This window comes from Vipera berus, assembly GCF_964194415.1.
Source record: "Vipera berus genome assembly, chromosome: 2".
Classification (NCBI taxonomy): domain Eukaryota; kingdom Metazoa; phylum Chordata; class Lepidosauria; order Squamata; family Viperidae; genus Vipera; species Vipera berus.
In genome coordinates this window covers 63,397,331-63,420,606 of record NC_138203.1, presented here as the reverse complement: position 1 = coordinate 63,420,606, position 23,276 = coordinate 63,397,331, and the positions used below count along the sequence as shown (strand labels likewise).

The 23,276-nt window shown below is 38.1% G+C and overlaps 1 protein-coding gene across 1 annotated transcript in view; it reads right to left on the bottom strand.

The window, feature by feature from the left end:
• The window catches only part of FANCC (FA complementation group C), a 69,860-nt gene that overhangs the window by 3,415 nt on the left and 43,169 nt on the right, over nt 1–23,276 (bottom strand). Inside the window, exons 9-14 of the mRNA XM_081319362.1 lie at nt 20,877–21,033; nt 10,343–10,395; nt 8,222–8,321; nt 3,808–3,883; nt 3,633–3,714; nt 2,932–3,103 (exon numbers count right to left, since the gene is read on the bottom strand). Of these exons, the coding sequence (XP_081175488.1) occupies nt 2,932–3,103; nt 3,633–3,714; nt 3,808–3,883; nt 8,222–8,321; nt 10,343–10,395; nt 20,877–21,033 (640 nt within the window). The remainder of the gene's footprint in view (nt 1–2,931; nt 3,104–3,632; nt 3,715–3,807; nt 3,884–8,221; nt 8,322–10,342; nt 10,396–20,876; nt 21,034–23,276) is intronic.

The following is a 23,276-nucleotide window of genomic DNA, read 5'->3' as shown; positions in this document are numbered from 1 at the left end:
CTTGATACAAAGTACTCAGATAATACAAGTATTTACAAATCTAACTTTTAGCTGAATAATTTCCATATCGAGTAATTTACACAGAATTTCATTTCTAAACTTAATTTTCTATAAAGCTTCTCATGGTGGCAGTTTCATTCTGTTGTCAAGAATTAAATATTTCCTTTTCTTTGTGGAAATTGCTGCAGACTTTTTTTTGGGGGGGGGAAAACCCTTTTATCCTTAATTTCTTAGGCATCTGTGTTGCAACTATAGAAAAAGAAGTGTGGGATGGAAACTATTTACTGTAGAATGTTAAATTAGGATATGAGTAGCTACAGAAATTAAAGGTGCAAACAGAAGCTTGATAACAATTTAATGAAAAAGGACTTGGAAAGTAAAGGAAATGACAATTAGCATTTATAGAAATCACAAATATTTTGTGGTGCCATCTGTTGTGCTATTTTCTACCAGCCAAAGACCACCTTAGATTCTGTTATTAGTAATACCTCTTTTGCAATTATATATTTGATACTATATTTCAGTAAAGCTGCTCCCATTCAAGGAGACTTTTCTATACATATTCTAATGTATATTAAGCATAGATGGCATAGAAGCACAATCAAAGGATAAATAGTAATGTGTTGTGTAAGCGAGAAGCAATTGGAATGTTCAATTGTCATCACTACATAGATCACCTGAAAATTGCTCATAGCAACTTAACTGTTCTCTGGCCTTGAGCCAATGGACCACCCAATTGTCAGCTCTCTTGAGAAATGTGAAAGAGACAAAACTAATGAGAGTGTTTTAATAAGAACTTAGGAGAGAGAAAGAAAGCAAAGACAAATACGCTGCTTTAGACCAGTGTTTCAGTTGTATAGTAGGATGCAGGACAAGTAGTCCTTGAGTTATATCGATTTGTTCAATGACTGATCAACATTACGAAGGTGCTGAAAAACATGGATTTACAACTGGTCCTCAAACGTCTGACCATTGCAGCATCCCTGTGATCATGTGATCAAAATACTGGCCAACTTGCATTTACAATGCCCCCTCCCATCTTTGTCATCTTCTTTGCTTCCTCCCCTCTGCTGCGCTCACCAACTAGCTGCCCTTTCTCCTCCAGATAACTTGCCAGGCAAGAAGCCTTTGACCGAGTAACCACCAGGCATTCAGCCATGTGCAGGGGAAGCACCACAAAACATCCCCACATTGCTACTCAGTGGGAGGACTGTCCCACCCAGGAGTGGCATGCAGAGGATGTTTGCCTTTCCCTTTTCTTCTCAGTGAGGTGGCAATTCTTACCCATCTGTACTCCCTAACATCCACCTTCCCCACCTGACCCCCCTTACCTGCTGATATGCTTCTCTAGGACTCCTCTTTCTTCCCATGTCACGGTCACATGAGATCCTCACTTAAATAACCTGCATTGTCTTGGGGTTATGATAATAATTGGGATTGCCATTACCAAATGATGTGGTCATCTTATGTGGCACTTTACAAATGGATCGTTTAGTAACAACAGTTCTGGTCCCATTTGCCCTTGCAACCCCTAGACCAGGGGTAGGCAACCTCGGCTCTTTTATGACTTTTAAGAGCCGAGGTTGCCTACTCCTGCCCTAGATTATCTGAACTAAATGACATTTCACTTTTTTTAAAGTAAGCCATCTTAAGGGGTAGGATAAAATTCAATAATATCACTAAAATAATAGCACCCCTACATCTTTACATTAAAAAGTATTTGGCAATAAGTCAAATAGGAATACAGAAAGAGCCAGTAGTTCCTTTATCATAAGATTAATATTAAATTTGAAAGGAACATAAGATATATAAGGTTAACCTACTTTCTCCATTAGTAATCATTACAGAACTACCCTCTTATTACTAATACTCAAAGTCACACAGTGAGACTCTCAAAAGCTATAAAACTTTCTCACTAAATAATTTAGAAGATCTGTCAGAGAATATAGTTGGCTGAATACAAATCTTCATAGATCTTAACACATGCCAAGGGACTATGGATACTTTGTTAGAGATGGTGCTAGACTTCCGGAGGAAAAAGGAGGAACCTGCCCCACTTTACATCGGGGAGGACTGTGTGGAGAGAGTTTCCTCCTTTAAATTTCTGGGAGTCTACCTCTGCGAAGATCTGACCTGGAAAGTTAATACAACCCAGGTGGCCAGAAAGGCCCAACAGAGACTTCACTTTCTCAGGGTCTTGCGGAAGAACAGGGTAGAACAATGGCTTATGACCTTCTTTTACCAGTCTACTATAGAGAGCGTCATCTCGTATGGTATTGTGGTTTGGTATGCTGGTTTGACAGCCGCGGATAGGAAAGTATTACAGAGGGTGGTGAGCACAGCACAAGACATTATGGGCTGTCCCGACACCACTGGATGACATCGCCAGGGCTCGCTGCCTTAGAAGAGTGAGGAAAATTCTCAGGGATGACTCACACCCTGGACGGTATCTCTTTACTCTCCTACCATCGGGTAGGAGATATAGGAGTATAGCCAGCCATACCAACAGGCTGAAAAACAGCTTTTATCCATGGGCTGTTAGGCTTTTGAACGGGAAATAATTTTTATAAATTTTATGCATAATTGACTTGCGAGGCTGGTGTGTTGCGCAATTAGTTCACATGGTGTAATAAGATGGAGGGTTTGTGTCACTGTAAGTTGGGGGGTGGGGGCACGAAGGGAGGCTCAGCCAATCTCAATGTATACATGGTTGTACTTTGACAATAAAGGTTCATTCATTCATTGTTAAGCATCTCATTCTCATTCATCCAATCTTTAAGCCACTCTTATTTTTTATTCCTGAAGACTGTTCTAGCCTATAAAATAAAGCTAATGATGAATCTTTAGCAATGATTTCTGAGCTGTTTTGCAAGCATTGTCGCAAAAACATCTTTGCTTTTCAAAACATTTATTACCATAGATAGAACTTACCATTATTTGAGTTCTCTGCTGATTCACGTTGTTTGGAGTATAGTAAAATACCAAAAGCCACAACAAATTAGAGGACTCTGCTTGTGACAACAGCAACTGCTTCGCTGCAAGATCAGCCCATTCTCCAAAGTGAATCAACAAAAGCCAGTTGTTGAAGGCTTCATCCAAAGACCTGGAATAACACCAACATGCGTATCAGCCTTTCTATTTACAGTGGTACCTTGGCACACATCATTAATTGGTTCCAGGAGGCACGATGAGTACCAAAAACAATGAGTACTACATACATTTTTCCTGTAAGGAATAATGTAGTGAGTCACAAGGCAGCCAACATTGACAATTCTAGCTTGTGTGTTGTGTACCAAACAAGTACCAGGACAAAGTTTTAATGTCAAAATGGGCTGAGTACCAAATTCGATGAGTTTCAAAGCAGTTGAATACCAAGGTACTACTGTATTGGAATATGACTTAAGTTCTCAGAAGGCTCCAAACTGAAACTATTAAGACTAGTGAAGTTTTTTTTAATTTGAAGATCGATGGGAATAGTAATATACAATAGTGCTAATTTTACACTAATGAAAACCATGCATTGAAAATAACTTTGTTTCCCATACATGGTAGCAAATTACAAAAAAGGATCGCTCACAAGCTAAGACAATCTTTAAAAAAGTAGAAAGGAAAGCAAGTCCACTGCTACTTACTCAGAGCACTTGACTTCTACTGTTGTTTTGAGCATTCCAGCAAGGTGGTCTAAATGCTGATATAGACTATTACCAGGCAAATCTAAAGAGAAATGTGAACACCAGTATTAAGCATGCTTGATGCTTCCTGAACTCATATTAATGAGTAACATGAAAAAAATGTAAGTGAGCTTACCTGAAGGAGCTTTAAGGAAAGCTATCACAAGTGAGTGTGGATTATGAGGAAAATAGGCCTTCAGTGGAAATTTATGCTGAAATGAAATTATTACTATTTTTAATTCCAGTTATCAAGGACCTAAACCAATTTATGAGAATCTTTAAAATCTGCCATAAGAGAAGATATGCATCTAAAGCTAAAAACTGCTTTCTGTACTTAAAATACATGCACGGAAATAGGTTATTTAGAAGAGACTGTATAATTGGCCATTCTGTGATGGAAAAAAAAGGCTTTCTAGAGATATGTAGTGGCATGGTTATCAAAAGCCTATTTTACTATGCAGCTTAAGAGCCTTGGTGGAGCAGTGGGCTAATGCCTCCTTAAGTAACACCAGCTGCCTGCAATTAGTGCAGGTTCGCATCCCACCAGGCTCAAGGTTGACTCAGCCTTCCATCTTTCCGAGGTAGGTAAAATGAGGACCCAGATTGTTGGGGGCAATTAAGCTGACTTTGTAATAATGCCGCTTGGGGTGTGTGTGAAAGCCCTAATAAGCAGGCATATACATAGAATGAAGGCTACTGCTAAGCTTGTAAGCCGCCCTGAGTCTTCGGAGAAGGGCGGGATATAAATGGAATTTTTTTAAAAAAGCTTCTTTCAAGCAGTCTTTCTGCATGATTTGGGTTATAAAGTCTACATTCAGTAACTGAAGCTCACCATGGTTGGGGAAAGCTACTTTAATGCATCAGTATTCATTTCATGAGAAACAAAAGATATCAAAGCTCACAATTTTCAATACAACCATTGGAATCCATGTGAACTACCTGATTAATAAAAAATAATTCTGCAATAGGGAATGGGGAGGAAACAGCAATAATTGTTTAGAAATCCCACTTCAAATATTTCCCAAATTAGGGTAAATGAAAGCACAATGATACATATGACTCATTGTCTGGAAATACAGAGAAGTACATGATTGGATGAATAAATTATACTTCCTTATTCTGTAACATATGTAAATCAAGATAAGAAATCATAAAAGTTTTTTTGTTAAATGAAAGTTGTGAAGGAATTACTATTTCACTGAAGATGCTTGTAAGGCAGCAAAAGCTAAAAAAATTCTTTAACACACATATTACTTAAAGAATTCATTTCATAAATGGCTTTTAAGAAGATTAAGAAAGCTTCATCCTTTATCATTGATTATCAGAAAGGACAATTTACCGTATTCAATACCTGATGGGAGGAAACAAATCAACACTGGGGGGGGGGGAATTATAGACACAGACATCTTAGCCTATATCAGCAAAAAAATATTTTATTTTCATTCATTCTGTCTTGATTGTACCAAATGATAATCCTGCAAGCAAATATGCTTAGTAAATATTAAAATATAAGATAATACATATTAAGGAGCTGGTAAAAGCCATGTGCATCATCAAGCTATCACACAAATAATGCAAATTAAGTGATTGGACCAGTCATGTCATGATGCAAATGATATAATTACATCATATGCATAACCGTGACCTGTGTATTGTCACTTTTCCACATGTCTCTCCTCATGGATACCCATGATTGCATAAATGATCTCTTGCTCTAAATGTATTAGGAAACTTATGTTATGCTTTTAAGGCACATGCTAATAGTTTATTCATAGTTTAGGAATGGCAAATATTTGTGCAGTACTATATCAAGGATGGCGAACCTTTTGGGTTTAGCATGTCAAAAATTCAGAAGATGCCTAACTGGTGTGTCACAGACAAACATCTTTGAACAAAAGAGAAATAATTCTCTATTCCCTCCCCGCCAATCTAGGACACTCTGAACAACAGCACTTGGCAGCAGCACCAAGGCTGGGCCTGAAATGGAGCCCAGGCCTTGACTTCAGTCCTAGGCACCACTACTGCCACTCAAAAAGGCTGTTTTGCACTATTCCCCAAGGCACGCAAGCCTTGGGGAAAGGCAATTGTCTCTGTGGCCTAGCGTTCCCCAGGATCTTTTGTGTGCTGCTTATCTTCATTCAGGCGGTGTTCTCTTTCTGTTGACAGCCCCTACCTGAGGCTCTTTGAGGCCTTCATTCTTAATGAAGGCCTCAAAGAAGGGAGGGGGAGAAGGGAGGGGGAGGGGGGGTTTTAAAGGCATGCTTTTGAGAATAGTTGTTATCAGGTGTTTGTGAGCACGGATGTGTCACCCAAAATGTTCATGACATGTCATCTTTGATATACATCATAGTTTTGCCATCACTGACCCATACCATGGAGATGGACAGAACTCAGTTTGTTCAGGACTAAAGCGTAAACAAAAAGCCAGAAAGCATTCCTGTCTGCCTGCATACCATACCAATCTCAATTTTTCCCTAAATTGTAACAGTAAAAGTAAAAAATTCCGTAAATAAAATGCCAAAACATAATTATTAATATTTAACATATTAAAAACAACTTAACAATGAAGCACATAAATAACAAAGTGATTAACACAGTTGGCTTCTGGCTATTTAAAGGGTGTGGAATTAATTTAATTAATTTAATTAAATTTTAATTTTATTAGATTTATATACCGCCCTTTCCCGAAGGACTCAGGGCGGTTTACAGGGCATTTTAAAATCACACCAATACAAAATACAAAAGTTAAAAGACAATTAAAAAGATTAAATTATCCCTGAAAATAAAAACCCCAGTTAAAAATTCTCAGCCTGGGCCGGAGAGCTCAAAGAGCCAAGTCTTCAGGTCCCGGCGGAATGAACGCAGGTCAGGGGCAGTCCTGAGCTCCACGGGCAGCTGGTTCCAGAGGGCAGGCGCACCCACAGAGAAGGCCCTCCCCCTGGGTGTTATCCGCCGGCAATCTTTTACTGGCGGCACCCTGAGAAGACCCTCCCTGTGTGAGCGCACTGGACGAAAGGAACTTGATGCTGGCAGCAGGTGTTCCCTCAAATATCCCGGACCCAAGCCATTCAGGGCTTTATAGGTCATCACCAGCACCTTGAATCTCACCCGGAGGGCAACCGGAAGCCAATGCAGCTCGCGGAGTAGAGGTGTTACATGGGAGTATCGGGAAACCCCCATTACAACTCGCGCGGCTGCATTCTGCACCAGTTGAAGCCTCCGAGTGGTCCTCAAGGGCAGCCCCATGTAGAGAGCGTTGCAGTAGTCTAAACGGGAGGTCACGAGCGCATGAGTGACTGTGCGTAGGGCATCTCGGTCCAGGTAGGGTCGCAACTGGCACACCAGGCGAACCTGGGCAAAAGCCCCCCCTGGTCACGGCTCCTATATGATCTTCAAAATTGAGCCGTGAGTCCAGGAAGATGCCCAAGTTGTGACCCTATCAACGGGGGGTAACACCTCACCCCCCATCGTTAAAGGTGGAATAGTTTGGTTAGCCCGAGATGCCGATATGCACAGCCACTCAGTCTTGGCAGGATTGAGACGAATTAAGTTTAAGTTCTCCACCCAGCCACCCCATTCATGCCAAGGCAGCAAAATTTGCTGCTACCCTATAAGCAAATTTAATGGGTGTGGCACCTATACATATTAACTTAGACAGCTACAATTTTACTCCTAATTCATACCCTTTGGAACTAAAAAAGAGATTTAATTACAATGCTAATTAGAATTAATTACTGCATCATTTGCAACATGAATAACCACTGATCAATTGATCTCCCTCACAAAATGGAAAAACCACTGGAGCATTTACTAAAAAAATTTTTTGAGCAGAGAAACATTAAAGTATTTGTGTGGCCCAAACTTAAAATTTTCACAACTACTTTAACTGACTAAAGCAAAAAGGAGCACTTGTAAAGTTATTATAGAGAGTAATACAAACCAGAGGAAATGCCAAATGAGGTTAGCTATAAACCAATGACGTGTTTTAGTTATTCATTATATAAATCCAAGGAACAGAAAAGGTCATCTGAATGCAAAAAAATTTAACATCTTACTTCATATTAAAACAGATAGCTGTGTTTTATCCTAGATCAGACATGTCAAACTCGCGATGTCATATGATGTCGCGTGACATATCAGAGCTTTTTCCCCATTGACAACAATGGGGTGGGCACGGTTTCCTGGCCCACAGGCCGGCAGTTTGACATCCCTGCCCTAGATGATGGACCAGTAAGATTTTCTATAAGTTATAAAGATGCATCTAAAGTTTCCACACCATGCTCAATTACAACTGCAATGAAATATTGCAGTGAATATTGATGTTAGCTAAGTAACATGTAGATTGAAAAATATTTATTGGCTTTGTGTCCAATTTAAATTTGATATCATTTAAAATTCTGAAATGGACGTTACCAACCATTTACTGCAATCTAAAGGTATTATTTGGGTTGTTATACTTGTCCACTGATCTAAACTTCAAAATGATTCTTTTGCCCTAAATTTTGAAGCGTTTCATTTTTAAAAAATAATGAGAAAGAAACTTGACTAACCTGCTTATTATTCTCATGGTAAGCTTTAACAAAGCACTGTGTAAACACCTGCATTACAATCATTATTTCTTGAGCTCCAGCAGTTTCCAGCAGTGCATTCCTGAGCAGTGAAAAGTTTAATTACGACAGGTCAGATTATGAGTATGCCAATCACAACAGTCGCTAATTGAGAGGGAGGCAAAAAAAATACCCAAACAAGAACATTCTTCCCATGCCTCAAGCTTTGGGCTTAACTCATCTAGCTTTTAAACCGCTTGAGAAGTGAAGAAAACCCCAACTTCATTTTGCTTGTCCTTGAATATGACTATATTAAACACCTGTCTGTTACTGCCGTTAGAACAAATCCTTCTGATGATGTTGGAACATTGTTTTTCAACTGCAAACCATATGATCTACTATATCTACTATAACTGAAGTACCCAGTTAAGTTTCTTAGTTACAAAATCTCACACCAGAATATGTTTGTAAAATTAAACTAATAGTGAAAACGGCAATAGAAAACATTCCTGTGCATTGTTACAATAATCTTTCATTTTCCTTAATCCCTAATATTTTAGATACACTGCTGGCTTTGGAAATTGGAAATATAATTATTTAATGAGTCAATAAGTATGTTTTTGATGTGCAGCTCCACAAATCCCATCAGCAATTTCATATAGAAACGATGAAGGTACTGGATAAACTGTTTTACCAGCCTCACTAATTTACCAGTCTTTCCAATTCTGTAACTTTGAATGCTTGGGAAAAGAAAAGGACTGGTTCTAGTGGAAGTAACCATTAAGTGAATATAACAGAGGGAGGGGGAAGAGTAGAAATCTTCATATTTACTGAACAAGAGTTTGCATTTCTAATCCCCAGTTCCCCAAAATGGCTGCTATCAACATTCTATATGGTGTACCTTTGCTCAGAAGGTGATCTGCTTCTAATCCACTCATTCAGGCTGAGAGTTTAAGAGTCAAAGAGTCTAATGATCAATAAGAGGTGCCTTAACCACTTAAATTAATTGCAAAGGAAGAGCATTCCATCAAAATAATCTAGGGAATGGGATTATGAAAGTCCTTGCTAATAAATCAGCTCCCTTCAGCTGACAGTTAGAACAACTAACCAGTGGAACAACCTGCCTCCAGAAGTGGTGAATGCTCCAACACTGGAAGTTTTTAAGAAGAGACTGGACAGCCATTTGTCTGAAATGGTATAGGGTTTCCTGCCTTAGCAGGGGGTTGGACTAGATGACCTCCAAGGTCCCTTCCAACTTATTAATTCTTATTCTTATTCTTATTCTTATTATCATCATCATCATCATCCAAGGTCCCTTCCAACTAGTTCTTCTTCTTCTTCTTCTTCTTCTTCTTCTTCTTCTTCTTATTATTATTATTATTATTATTATTATTATTATTATTATATTATTATTATTATTATTATTATTATTATTATTATTATATTAATATTATTTGTATACCTAATCTAATTTCCACAGAGATAAATAACTAAAAGCAACTTTTCTTTGCGCTATAGAAATTAGTCAATTGTTTCAGATTCAGATTTTAATTATAAATAATATATATTCACCTTTGCATACAGTTTGATTCCAACAAGATCAGACAGACACCAATGCAATTTTCTCTGAAATATTGTGAAGTTGTCTGTCACTCCCTTTGGGGGTGGATTATGTTTAAAATAATCCAGTCTAGTCTTCAACTCTTAGTTTTCCATCTAAGTCCTATCAGGTCAGATCCTGCTTAGTTTCTGAATGAAACAAGGCCACTCTGGTGCAATTAAATTCAATTGTTTACATTGCATTTTTATTTAAGTAATAGCAGAATATAAGGTAAAGTCAATCCCAAAAACAGTGTTAAAGAATCTGAAGCACTTTTGTGAAAAAGAACCATTGCAAAAATTCATCAAAAAAGTTCTGAAGCTATCATGTGGAAAGTAATGACCCCTGGTTAAGATATATTAAAGATCCCCATATCCGTATACCTATACATCCACACATATATACAAATCTTGACATGTAATAATTCATTCTATCAAATATGTATCTATCATATTCAAACAACTGCATATGATTGAAACATTTTAAATAGTTCTTCCTCCCATATAAATTACATGCAAACTTACTTGAAAATTTCATCAATAGTTCTGAAGACAGCTGGATGACATGCAGCTTGATGCTGCAAAACAAATTGAGTAATTTAGAATCTTGCAGGGGGAAAAAGTCATGTTTTCAACAATAAGAAGAAAAATGAATTATCAGGTTAGTTTAATCTTACCACCAAAAAGTATTTTTCCTCCCAAATTGTGACTTTAAAAGGCCAATGAAGCTGGCAGTAATAATAATCAAATATATTTTACTAAGTACACACATAGAAAATGAGAAATGTGTTTAGAACAAAATTATCCCATTCAAAATGTTCATTTTATTATGAACTACGCTTCAATTGAATAAGACATTCAAGGATGTCAATGTTTTGTGTTCCACTAGAACAGAACACGATGCCAAGTTCACAGAAAAAGTGAGAAATTAGAACAAACCATTTCCTTTTTTTAATGCTAGGGCTATAACAGGGGTCCCCAACCTGTGGGCAATGGCTCACTAGTGGGATGAGAGAGGTTTGCAATTAGGCTGTGGAAGCTGCCAGCGAGTGCCCGTATCACTTGTGCACGCAGCGTGGGCGCTCCATTTGAATGAGCTGCGTGTAAAAAAGCTGCACGTGCCGTTTGCACAAAGCATCCCCTGCCCCTCCCCCCATCTGCAAAGCCGGAAACATTGGGAAACTCTGGGCTATAAACCTAAATGGGATTGAAATCCATGCAGATTGAGACCTGCCATCCAAGCTACATAACAAATATTGAGGGAGAGGTGGGTGCTTGCCTGTCACTTGCTGCAATAAAACAATTATTTATGACAAAGGAACTATCATTTTTTTAAAAGAAAAATTATCTACAGGTAGTTCTTGGCTTACGAAGGAAATCGGGACAGAATTGTTGTCACCAAGTGATGTGGTTGTAAAGCACAATGTCATGTGACGGTGTTGTTTAGGAATAGCAGTTCTGGCAGTCACAGTCGCCATTGTTAAGCAAGAGTATAATGTTAATGGATATACAAAGAAAGTAGTTTTGTTCAGATACTTTTCTAAAAAAGTAGAGAAACTGGATGAAAATTAATCATGATGAGGTGTTAAAATCCCTAATCACCATGTTCAGCAACAATGTCTATAGGAAGTTTCTAAGTGCGTTCAAGTACATTTATGGAAAAGAACCTTTTGAACTTCCTTGGTCAGTGTGGCAAAGTAAAGGGTTGAGAGGATATATATACAAAGACATGGGAGGCAGAGACTGCACACATGGTCTGCTCTACTCTGTTCAGCAAGAGACTAAACAAGACTTTGCAAAGTTGAACTTAAGATAACCCATAGTTTCCTTCTTCTAGTGTTGTAAGGCTAAACAAAATTAGCAAGTGGTCCAAGATCACCTTTGGAGGGGCAAGCTTCATTAGACGTGTACTGCCCCAGCAATTTCCATTTTTTATTTTTTTAGGAGAGACTAGTTTTAAATGGAGATGTTATTATGAAACCAATATCACTGTTCTCTAAAACATTATTAGGCTCCTCATATTTGGTGAGTACCTGATCCCATGTTTTCTTAGCTTAATTCCAGTATTTTATCTACTATAAAAATGAGATTCCTAATTTAATATTTTGTATTATGAATTAATTTTTAGGATAGGTTGCCAAATTTACATGGAAGAGATTCCATTGCTTCATGTTATTTTCTTCTTTTACAGCATTATCAATTACCTAACTGCTATCTTGTACCTCACAGAACAATCTAAAGCAGAAGAGTCAAAACTAAATTTATCACATTTTCTGTAAAATCTTTTTCTAGTATTCACATTACAAGTATTTTTTACAGTTTCCTCACTTAATCCACATTTTATGAGTCAAATCTCATTGGTTTTATGTTATAATTACTTTTGAAGAAAAGTTTTGTTATTATTTTTACTTCAGTACTGAAAACCCCCTTTTGAAGCTGCGAAAACTGTAACTAAGCTAAAACTAATAGTAGAAAAGCATAAAGATCTAGAAAATGAGAGAGAAATCCCAACTTTGCAAGTAAAATCCCAGTTTGTCTTTTTTATTACCTCATTCTTTTTTCCTAAAAATATGTTCCACCAAAATCCCTCCCTTTCCTGACAAAGCACTTCACTTCCTTTCTCATGGAATCATATAGAGAGCAACTCTGTCCTTTATTTCTCATCTTCTTCCGAAATAAAGTGCTCCTTTTCCATGTGACTCAAAGTGTAGAAAAATGTGGAAGGATAAAATGTGCAGAAATAGAAGAATTTATCACTTCATCCATACAGGGAGAGGATGAATGTCTCTTTTTGCACAAAGGAGAATAGTTTTAACTTAATGATGGCTGCCAAATGTCAACTTGAAGATAGTCATATTTACAACAAATAATCCACCTGGTTGGTGCTGCTAATATTTAGTTTCCTGTAAGGGTTTTATTAAAAATGATTAGAGTTTTAAGATAATGTTGTTTTGGATGTAAGATAAAAACTTTTCATGTTTCTCTAGAAAATACTTCTAGTGAATAATAGATAAAATTATAGGTTTCCTAGATATATTTTTCATATTGTAATGCATAATATCAGAAGAGCACCCTTATTCTAAAAATTTGGTTCATTTCTTAACTGCCACTATCATACTGAAAGGACTAGATGGCATCTTTTTGTGTCTTTTTCTACCAGACTATTCTGTTTGTCATATTAAACTGTGCCACCTAGTGTTCATAGGAATTCATGGCCATTTTCCTTATATTTGTATGCAAAACTTATGAGGATTTTTTAAAAGCCATTTCAAATTTTTTATCGTTTCAAAGTACTGTAGATAGATGGATATACTTAAGTCAAAAAGTATTCATTCTACAAATTGCTCTGTTACACATATATGTAAAAAGAAGAAGAGAGGTGATTTGATTTTCAGGTCATTAAGTATGCAATTTTATTTACCACAGTCTTCAAGGCTTTCCTAACAATGCTAATTGTCCTCCTTTTTAATGTTTTGTTGCAAGAAGAGTAGCATTTGTTAAAAAAAATAAATAAAAGAATTCAGGAATTCAACACAATGAGTAAAAAAAACAACCCAAGTAATTGCAACACCAAAAGAAATGGCAATTGAAATCCTATTTAGATATGAAACTCACTGGACATTTTAAAATAAATTACTGTTTCTGGAAATAAGCTACTTAACTGTTCCTGTGTAATTAAAGCATTGTTCTGAGTGTCTGAGCAGAACCAAACTTAGTGATTTAATAATTATCTGGGAGCTGTCTCTGAATAATTTTACAATTTACATGCTCTGCAAATCTGATATGCTTTAGAACTTGAATCTAGCAATTCTATATGTGATTAACTGAAGTTTTCTCATGCAGTTTTGGCATTTTATAACATTCCTTTAAAAGAACTTAAGCCTTGCTGCCATTTAGGCTCTAACAAAAAAAAAAAGACTAAAGACTTTCGCTAAGAATATTATCCTGAATGTTTATAGGCTAAACTGAAGGCAGAAAATTGCCTTAGCAATATAGAGTGGATCAGTGGACTATAGTTCAAAAGCAGCCAACAAGGAACTGAACAAAGAAAATCTTACTGTATTTAAAGTGACTTAAGCCCATCAAAATCTGAGGGGTTTTGTTTTATTGGTTTTTGTCAGTTTCCAATCTTATTTGCACTCCACCGACTTTGGCTGATCTCAGAAGTTGAAGAGGGCTGCCTTCCTTTTATTTAGATATAGGACCACCTGGGAAAATCTGAGTCGCTAGCTAGAATGGGAAGTAAAAAAATAATAGTAGAAAAATGGTAACTTTTTAATAATATCAAGACTAAAGAGCACCTTTACTTTTTATGTACTGTAGGTACAAGCAAATAGCCAAGAGAAATGCCCGTGATCAGCTGGGATATAATTAGCTACCGAATACAGGATTTTGTGCCTATCTCCAAGTATCCTTTGTGAAGAAATAATAGCATTACGTCCAATTCTACTCCAGAAACAGGAATTTAGAAGGGAAAAAATGGCCAAGTTCATTGACTAGCCAAGTGGCAAATGTTTCTGTATATAACTCTGAATAGCAGAACTATTGCCATTGCAGTAACTGTGGTACAAGGTAATCCTCAATTTACAATAGTTCATTTAGTGACTATTGAAAGTTATAACACCGGAAAAAGTGACTTATGACTGGATTTCAGACTTACATCCGTTGGAGCATCCCCATGATCACGTAATCAGAATTCGGATGCTTAGCGACTGACTCATATTTATGACAATTGGAATGTCCCAGGGTCTTGTGATCACCTTTTGCAATTTTCTTTTTTTTATATAAAATTTCATTGATTTTATAATTTTTACAAATCATAAGTGCTTAATAAACAATGTGTTGTCTGGGTTCATTTTTAGTCAACAATATATATTAAAATTATTCTATATCTTTTCTTTGTTCTTCAATATCGCTCTTAAGTTTCTGCACATTCTGATATTTTCTTAAATCTCTTCAAGTGATGTTTCTTCAATTTTCAAAGACCAAACATACAATTCTTTCTACTATTAATACATATAACATAAATACATTAAATATGTTTATTCATCATATTTTTCTAATATTGTATCTACTGACATTGTTTCTAAATTATAACATCTTTTCTATCCAATTTGTAACTCAATTTTATTTGTAATTAGTCACCTTATTAGATCAATAACCTGTTTTCCCAGCTCATTTCCATTTTGTTTTCCCTTCAGTGTTCAAAATATCTTTATACATTACGATTTTCTCAACAGTAGTTACACTGAGGTTAGTAAAAGCTTCCCTTATTAAAAACCATCCTGTTATCCCATCTCATAGAAAAATACATCATTCTAAGTATAAAGGTAAAGGTTCCCCCGCACATGCATGCTAGTTGTTTCTGACTCTAGGGGCCGGTGCTCATCTCTGTTTCAAAGCCGAAGAGCCAGCGCTTGTCCTAGGACGTCTCCGTGGTCATGTGGCCGGCATGACTAGACGCCAAAGGTGCACGGAACGCTGTTACCTTCCCACCGTAGTGGTCCCTATTTTTCTACTTGCATTTTTACGTGCTTTCGAACTGCTAGGTTGGCAGAAGCTGGGACGAGTAACATTCGACCCGCCAAACTGCTGACCTTCTGATCAACAAGCTCAGCGTCCTAGCCCACTGAGCCACCGCGTATAAATCATATCTTTCTAAATATAGTCTTTTAATATCTAAGTTATCTGTTTCTAGCCATATTCAAACACCTGTTTGGTAATATGAGGCCCCAACCAATCGATCAAGTCCTCTATTTTCTTTAGTCTATCTCTAGCTTTCTTTCTTTGCCAGATAGACTTCCAAAGCCATGTATTTAAATCATCAGAGCATTTTTCCTCAATTTTTACGGGTGCTCTTTGTGATAGGAAAAGCCATTTGAGTAAGGTATTTCTGAGGGGGAGTTCAATCCAGTCGTATTCATTGAGAAGCACCCACTTTCTTCCTCCCTCAGCTTCAATTTTCATTTCTTGTTTCCCAGTTTTTAACGCTTCTTCCGACGGCTCTATAGTCTGTTCTATACAATCTTCTTCCTTATCTTCAAGTATATTCTGAGGTCTTGAGAGATGGTGTGTTCTTTCCATGTCTGATATTATCTCTGGGTCTTCAGTATTTTTCTTTGTCTATGTCAGTCTATAGTTTCCTTCCTTTATTTCCTCTGTCTTTGGATCATTTTTTCCCAATCTGTCCTCTTATTTTCTGGGTTCCTTGTTCTTTCTTTGTAGTCATTTTCTGGGGATTCCCTAGTTTAGATTTTAACTTAAGAACTTGCTCATTTATCTTATTCATGTTCTCTTTAGTCTCTTCATGGTTTCTTCTTGAATCTTCTCTATATAACTCAATTGTCTCTTGAATTGATTGCAATATAGGTTGTATTTCTTTATGGAAATTATTAGTTCTTTGTCTCTGATGTGCCATATTGTGGGCTTCAGAGGCAGACACTTGGGGTGGTTTTTTACCACTTTTGGCTAAATGTGGAGCATTCCCTTTTGTTCCCTCCTTCTATTTATATTTCCCAAGTGTTAGTCTTGTTTGATATGACCAATCTTATAATCAACGCATAATACACAACTTAAAATTAAATTTAGGTTTAAAATCATCTCATATAGTTCTTATAGTCTTTATGTGTAGCCTTTGTAATCCAATAAGTTCCACAATATAGGTCTATCATTAACCAAGGGTATTTTGTCACAATTCTTCTGTCCAGGAATCCAAAGATTCAATCCAATGTTTGTAATCCACAATGTCCAACCATCTTAAAGTCAATCCTTTAGTCTCCCCCCAGTAAAAAAGAATAACCAAGAAGCGGAAAGTCAAGAGTTAAGATTCAGTCAATATTTGTAGTCCAGAATAGTCAGCAAGTTTCAAAACAGTTATATCTTCCACCAAGTAGAGAGTAGTCCATAATATTTTTCTCTATTGAACTGAAAGCTTAGCTGAAGGTCAAAGAAGCTGAGAGTTTATCTGTATCTAGGCATTGTGCCAAATGTTCTAGCCAAGGGATCCCAATCCCTGGTACCAGTACCGGGCCGCAGCATGCCAGTAACTGGTCTGCAGAAACAAGCAAAGCCCCATCCACGGGATGCAGGCAGCATGCAAAACCACACACTCTCCAGTCTGTGGGAAAACCTTTCTCCATGGAAATGGTCCCTGGTGACCAAAAGATTGGGGACCTCTGTTCTAGCAGCAATAAGCTTAATGCTGTACCTCTATGTCACCACTAGATGTCCTCAGATATCCATTTCTCAACACTTAAAAATAAACCCATTATTTTCGCTTTAAAGTTTCTTGAATTTCACCCCAATATTCTTTCCAAAGAGAAAACCCTTAACAGATTTCTCAGTTCTGCAATTTGTCAACACTCTGTCTTGTAGAACTTCCACTTTGGCATTATATTCTTCTCACCCCCCCCTAAAAGATTCACCCACTGCTTTTTTTTCCTCTGGAAGGGGGGAGCAAAACTCCCCTTCCTCGCTTGGGGATTTCTTGCTTTATGGGAGTTTGTCTTACCCAGGAGTCAAATATCAAAGTAGTAGAGAGAGAATTAATAATCTCATACAGTACCACGCATGTTGTTTAAAATGCTGTTAATGCTGGTGTTTTCTTTATTTGGTTGTCAATGGCTTAGGCTAGCCATAGAAGTGCAGCTAGCCTTTCCCCTGCCAGTTTGGAGGGCTTTCCTTGGATGAAATGGATTGACCAGACCTCTGGAACCGCTTACCGGTTGAGCTCCGGACGGCCCCCGACCTTCGCTCCTTCCGGCGCGATCTTAAAACATTCTTTTTCGAACAAGCTGGCCTGGTCTGACGGGATGGGGTTGGGTTTTTAAAATTAGTTTTTAACTTAATATGTATTGATTTTATGGGCATGATGTTTAATGGTTTTTTAATTTTTGTATTTGATCTTTATTGTGTATTGCCCTGTCACCGCCCTGAGTCCTTCGGGAGAAGGGCGGTATAGAAATCAAATTATTAAATTATTATTAAATCATCTTTCTGTGATCTACAAGGGTCCCCTCCATGGAGACTTTAGGCCCATTTAGAGCCCCCTGGCAAGGTGAAATCAGCCATGGGAAGCAGAGCCCCGCTTTCCTTCAGCTGTGATATCATGATGCAAACCAGAAGTCCACCTTTTGCAATTTTCTGACAAGCAAAGTCAATGCATTCTCCAAAGCACCTAAAGGCAGGACAAGAAGCAATGGATGGAAACTAACCAAAGAGAGAAGCAACCTAGAACTAAGAAGAAATTTCCTGACAGTTTGAACAATTAATCTGTGGAACAATTTGCCTCCAGAAGTTTTGAGTTTTTAAAGAAGAGATTGGACAACCATTTGTCTGAAATGCTACAGGGGATTGGACTAGAAGTCCTCCAAGGTTCCTTCCAACTCTGTTATTCTATTATTTTGTTATTCTGGTATCAGGAAAGAGTTCTTCCTATTTTCTTACTCTTCAGCAGAAAGTAGCTACTGGCAAATGAGCTCAGAGCCTAGCCTTTTCTTCACATTGCAGCCTTTATTACAACTATTGCTTCATCTCTAATTGACTAATCATTCACTAATTGATTCACAATAATAATAATATCAGTAAAGAATTCCAAAGATGGTACAATTCATATTTGTCAGTTTTTTTCTCTCAAGTTGCAATTTTTAAATCTTAAATTTTTCTCAAACCTTAGGAACAGGAGATAACAGTGTTTGGTGAACCAGACATAGCCCTTTTGTACTTAAAAGTCAGAAAGTAACTGAGAAATCAAGCTAAAAACTAACTCAGTAGTTATTATCTACATTTGTGGGCCTAAGAGTTGTTATTCCTAAGTCAGCCTAGTAGCTACAAAACATGACCATTAGGTTTACCCAACAGAATCATACAAAAAAGAACTGTGGGTTTAGAAGAACATTTTTTTGAAGTTCCAATTCAGTTATAGGTATGATACTTATGAATAGGAATCTGTGTGAATGGCTGACAGATCAAATTAACTGTTCACTGACAACATCACACACAAAATCGCATCCTTTCCCTAGTTGTTGGCAAAAGATATTTACACAATATAAAGTGAATAAACAACTATTTTGTGTCCACTGTCAATCATTTGAAAGATTTAGTGTGACGAACTCCTCAAAGGAAAATTAATATTTATAAGTTAGTTGTTCTATGTGCAATAGATGTGAAACTTACCATTAGTTTTTGCAATTTGTGGTAACTAGAGAATTTTCATTATCAGTTTCACTCTTTCCAAAAGGATGGAAACATAAGAGGAGCACACAGTATAAACCAGAAGTTACTAGACCATCACACTTTAATTACATGTAGAATCCTAGCTTAAAAATGTTGCGTATTATATTCCTTCCATAATAAAACTTAGCAATGTTTCATTACCAAGAATAGATTTGAAAAGTTGTTGCTTTGAAATACAGTTCAGTGTGACATCTTGTAAAACAGAAAGGAATAACATTTGCTATATCACTTATATAGCAACTTAATGAAGATACATTCTAAAACATTTACATAGTATCAACTATTGACTTAGTCATGTTTTCTATTAAATCATTTTAACTTCAATTATAAGCTTTGCTGTTTGTTTTACATTATTTGTTAAAATGAAAAGCAAAAAGAAAACACATTAGTGATTCAACAGTGAAAAGCAAATCCTAGATATATTATAGTCATTAAAAAGTTAAAAGTAATAACTTCCCAACTAATTAACAAGAAAGGATATATTACATGTACAAATACCTATGTAAAATTAATTCAACTGTTAAACTTATCATACAGCAACCATATAGCAACACATAATGTCAGTTTCTCATTTTAGAATACAGAAACTTTTCAAAACCCTTTATTCTGTATTTCTGGACATGTTTACAACAATTTATCACATTCACTGCTTTAGTTATACAATGAAATTTTATTTTAAAATGTGTCCTTCCCTCCTGTAGACTGCCACCAGATATAAGAGACAAATCCTGATGTTTAATACTTAGAATTTTTTTTATAAGCCTCATTCTTCAAATATGTATATAGGGACTAAGGGAGAATGGAAAAGCTACCTGAGCTTAGGATAATCTAGTTGCTTTGATGTTATAAGGTTCTTTTGTTTATAATGCTATTTACACTGCATACAGAATTGTGTTTTTTCTCCCAAGGAAGTTTTATGATTGGCTTAGCACATATGGTACATTTTGGGCACTCAAGTAAAAGAGGATTTGGCAACTTAACTGTTTATTAAACTGTTAGCAAGAGTAATCTTGATAAGAAAAAAACAACATGATTAATCTCTGTCTTCCTCTATTTACTTTTTTGGGGGGGAGGGGTAGTAGGAAATTGGAAAGGAACTAGAAGGGAAAGAAGGTGGAGATCAATTTCCTGAGAAAGTATAAGGGATTCCTTACTTCCAATCCATTCTCCTTTTCATGTTTTCCTTTAATTGGATGAACTGGATTTGGGTGTCTGCCTCTCCAAATCTACTAAATTCTAGAATTAGCCAGTCAGAATTTGAATTTTCCTTTCTGCTAAAGTTTATTGTAAGATTTACTTACAATGACATTTGGTTCTTAAGAACTGTAATAAGAATCAATTGAGAATTGTATCCTGACATCTTTACCAACAATAAAATTGCCATAATGTTCAATAGCACGGCTCACTAGAGTTTATGTAAATTGGTCAACAAAACTGGAGAGGAGATGCAAATGTCTGGATGGTTTGCACCTAAAGATAAGAGTACTTGTGAATCTGTGAAATACTTCAGTGCCTTTTGAACACAAGGAAGTTGAAGTTATAATAATGGGAGACTGCTGCATTGACTGGAGAGGTGGTAGGTGCTCTAGGGCAGGGGTCCCCAACCCCCGGTCCGTGGACTGGCACCGGGCTGCGACATGCCAGAAACCAGTCTGTGCAAAGAAGCAAAGCCCCATCTGTGGGATGCATGCGAAACCACGGCCCCTCAGGTGCGTGGAAAAACCTCTCTCCATGGAACCGGACTCTGGTTCCCAAAAGGTTGGGGGCTGCTGCTCTGGAGCCCACATGTGTTGAGTTTCCAATACTTACAGCAGACTATACTCACCAATAAAGAATCTTTTATCACACATGCCATCTCTTCCATTGACCCTGATTGATTGGATATTAATTGTCCAATATTTTGTAGTATTGCCTTCTCTAGACTAGGAAGGTGACGAAGCCATAGCTGCAGAACAGCAGTTTCAGATAAGGAGATATTTTTCCTGTATTAAAAAAGGAGTGGATATTTCTGTATATATTTCACTGAAGTGTTGTGCAATTCTTGCCTTTCTCCCTATTTTTATCTATTTTCAAAGAGAAATGCTCTTTTAGTGTCCCTTGCTACAAGTGATATTTCTAAACTTCATTCCAAATTGGGAGGATATGGTGCTTTTGAATACAATTTATGCAGCCATTGGACTTCCCATCACCCTACTTTAATCACCTTTGAAAATATCATTTTTTAAGAAAATAATGGCACAGTTTGTTTCTCAGCATTTCAAAACAAAGATGAAATTCATATCAAAGAGCTAAGCAATTAGTACAATGGAAACTTTGCTTGGTAAATAAATCAAAGTATGGCCAGACATAAGTCCTCTGCATTTTTTTTACTATGGAATAAAAGAAACACCAATGCTCCAAAATCTATCCATTCTTTCTCTACAGAATTAATATTACACTATTAAAACTTGAGTAACTACTGCAAACTCCTAGTTTTTTCCCCCATGACCTTTTCCTGCTCATTGTCTGGCAAAGTCACCTTTGTTTTCCCTTCCTCTATATTACTACAGGTAGTCCTCGACTTATGATCACGATTTGTTAAGTGAGTTTTGCGCTATTTTATGACCTTTTTTGCCACAGTTGTTAAGTGAATCTGGTTTCCCCATTGACTTTGCTCGTTAGCTCACAAAAGATGATCACATGACCTTGGGACAGAGCAACGGTCATAAATATGAACCAATTGCCAAGCATCTGAATTCTGACCCCATGATTATGGGGATGCTGCAAAGGTCGTAACTGTGAAAAACGGTCATTCAGTGCTGTTGTAACTTTGAACAATCACTAAATGAACTGTTGTAAGTCAAGGACCACCTGTATTGGGTACAGTTTATTTCTCCATATTTAGGGTTTTGATTTCCCCCAATTTAGCATGGTATACAATCTACTGTGTGCATGCTACACTTTCGCAAAAGATAATATACATATGTACATAACCATCATGCTACAGTAATCCCTTTCAAGGTATTGTTCTGAACCAGCCCTCTTCTGGCCTTGAGTAAGGCAAACCCCTATTCAGAAAGAAGAGACTGGAGAGCGTCCAAGGCTAAAAGGCATCTGCCAAGATTTAATTACGCAGTTAACAAAAACACTAGAGCTTGTCTTCTCAAGCGGAAAAGTTGCTTTCAGCAACCAGCCCCTCCCCAAACACTCCTTTTATAGAGAGCTCAGGGCGTGGTCTCCCTGTGCCTCCTCCCGAGGAGTCCCACATTCTTTCTTTGTTTGTTCCTGCTCGACTGCCTCCTGCGTCGGGCGTCCTTGAACAGGGCCAGCTGTGGGTCATCATCTTCCGCACTATCGGGCTCACGCAGCTGAGAAGAGGGCCCCGGCTGGGAACTCTGCCAAGCCTCCACGCCATCATCAACCGGTTCGTCTCCCACACGGTCCTCCTCCCCCTCATCTGAGTCATCCGACACATCTGAGCCGGCTGCCGAAACCACAGGCTGGCCCTGAGTCACAACACTATCCCGCACCGCAGGGCCCTTCCCCCGGGTCTGCCGATCCAGATGCGGTCGGGATGGGAACTGTTCGTGAAACGCAGTCACCAACGCAGGGGCATGAACGGCGGTCGCGTCTTCCCATGTGAAGTCCTCCGGCCCGTACCCTTTCCACTCGATCAGGTACTGGAAGCGACCTTTCAGCCAGCGGGAATCCCGGATGCTGGCGACCTCGTACTCGGGGGTGCTGCCTCCATCACGAGTTCCTGATGGGGGAGGTTCCGCTTGGCGAAGTGGACAGGCCGGTTGTTCGGGGACCAACAAGGACCGATGGAAGACGGGGTGCACGCGCAGGGAACGTGGCAGAGTTAAACGATAGGCGGCCGGATTGATGACGGCCTCGACTGGGAACGGTCCAAGGTAACGGTGGTCCAGCTTCCTCGCCGGCCGAGTGGATGGTAGGTTCCTGGTGGACAGCCAGACCCGATCCCCCACCGATAGTGGAGGCGTATCCCTTCTCGACCGATCGGCGAACCTCTTGTAGTCGGCCTTGGCCTTCTCCAGTTGCCGTCGCACCAACCGATGGATCGCCTGTAACTCCGCCATAAATCCGTTCGCTGCCGGCTCCGATGAGTCCACGGGAGAAAGGGGGAAAAACCGGGGGTGATAACCCACGTTGGCCAAGAACGGTGTCATCTGCGTGGAGGTGTGCTGCGAGTTGTTAAAGGCAAACTCGGCTATGGCCAAATAGT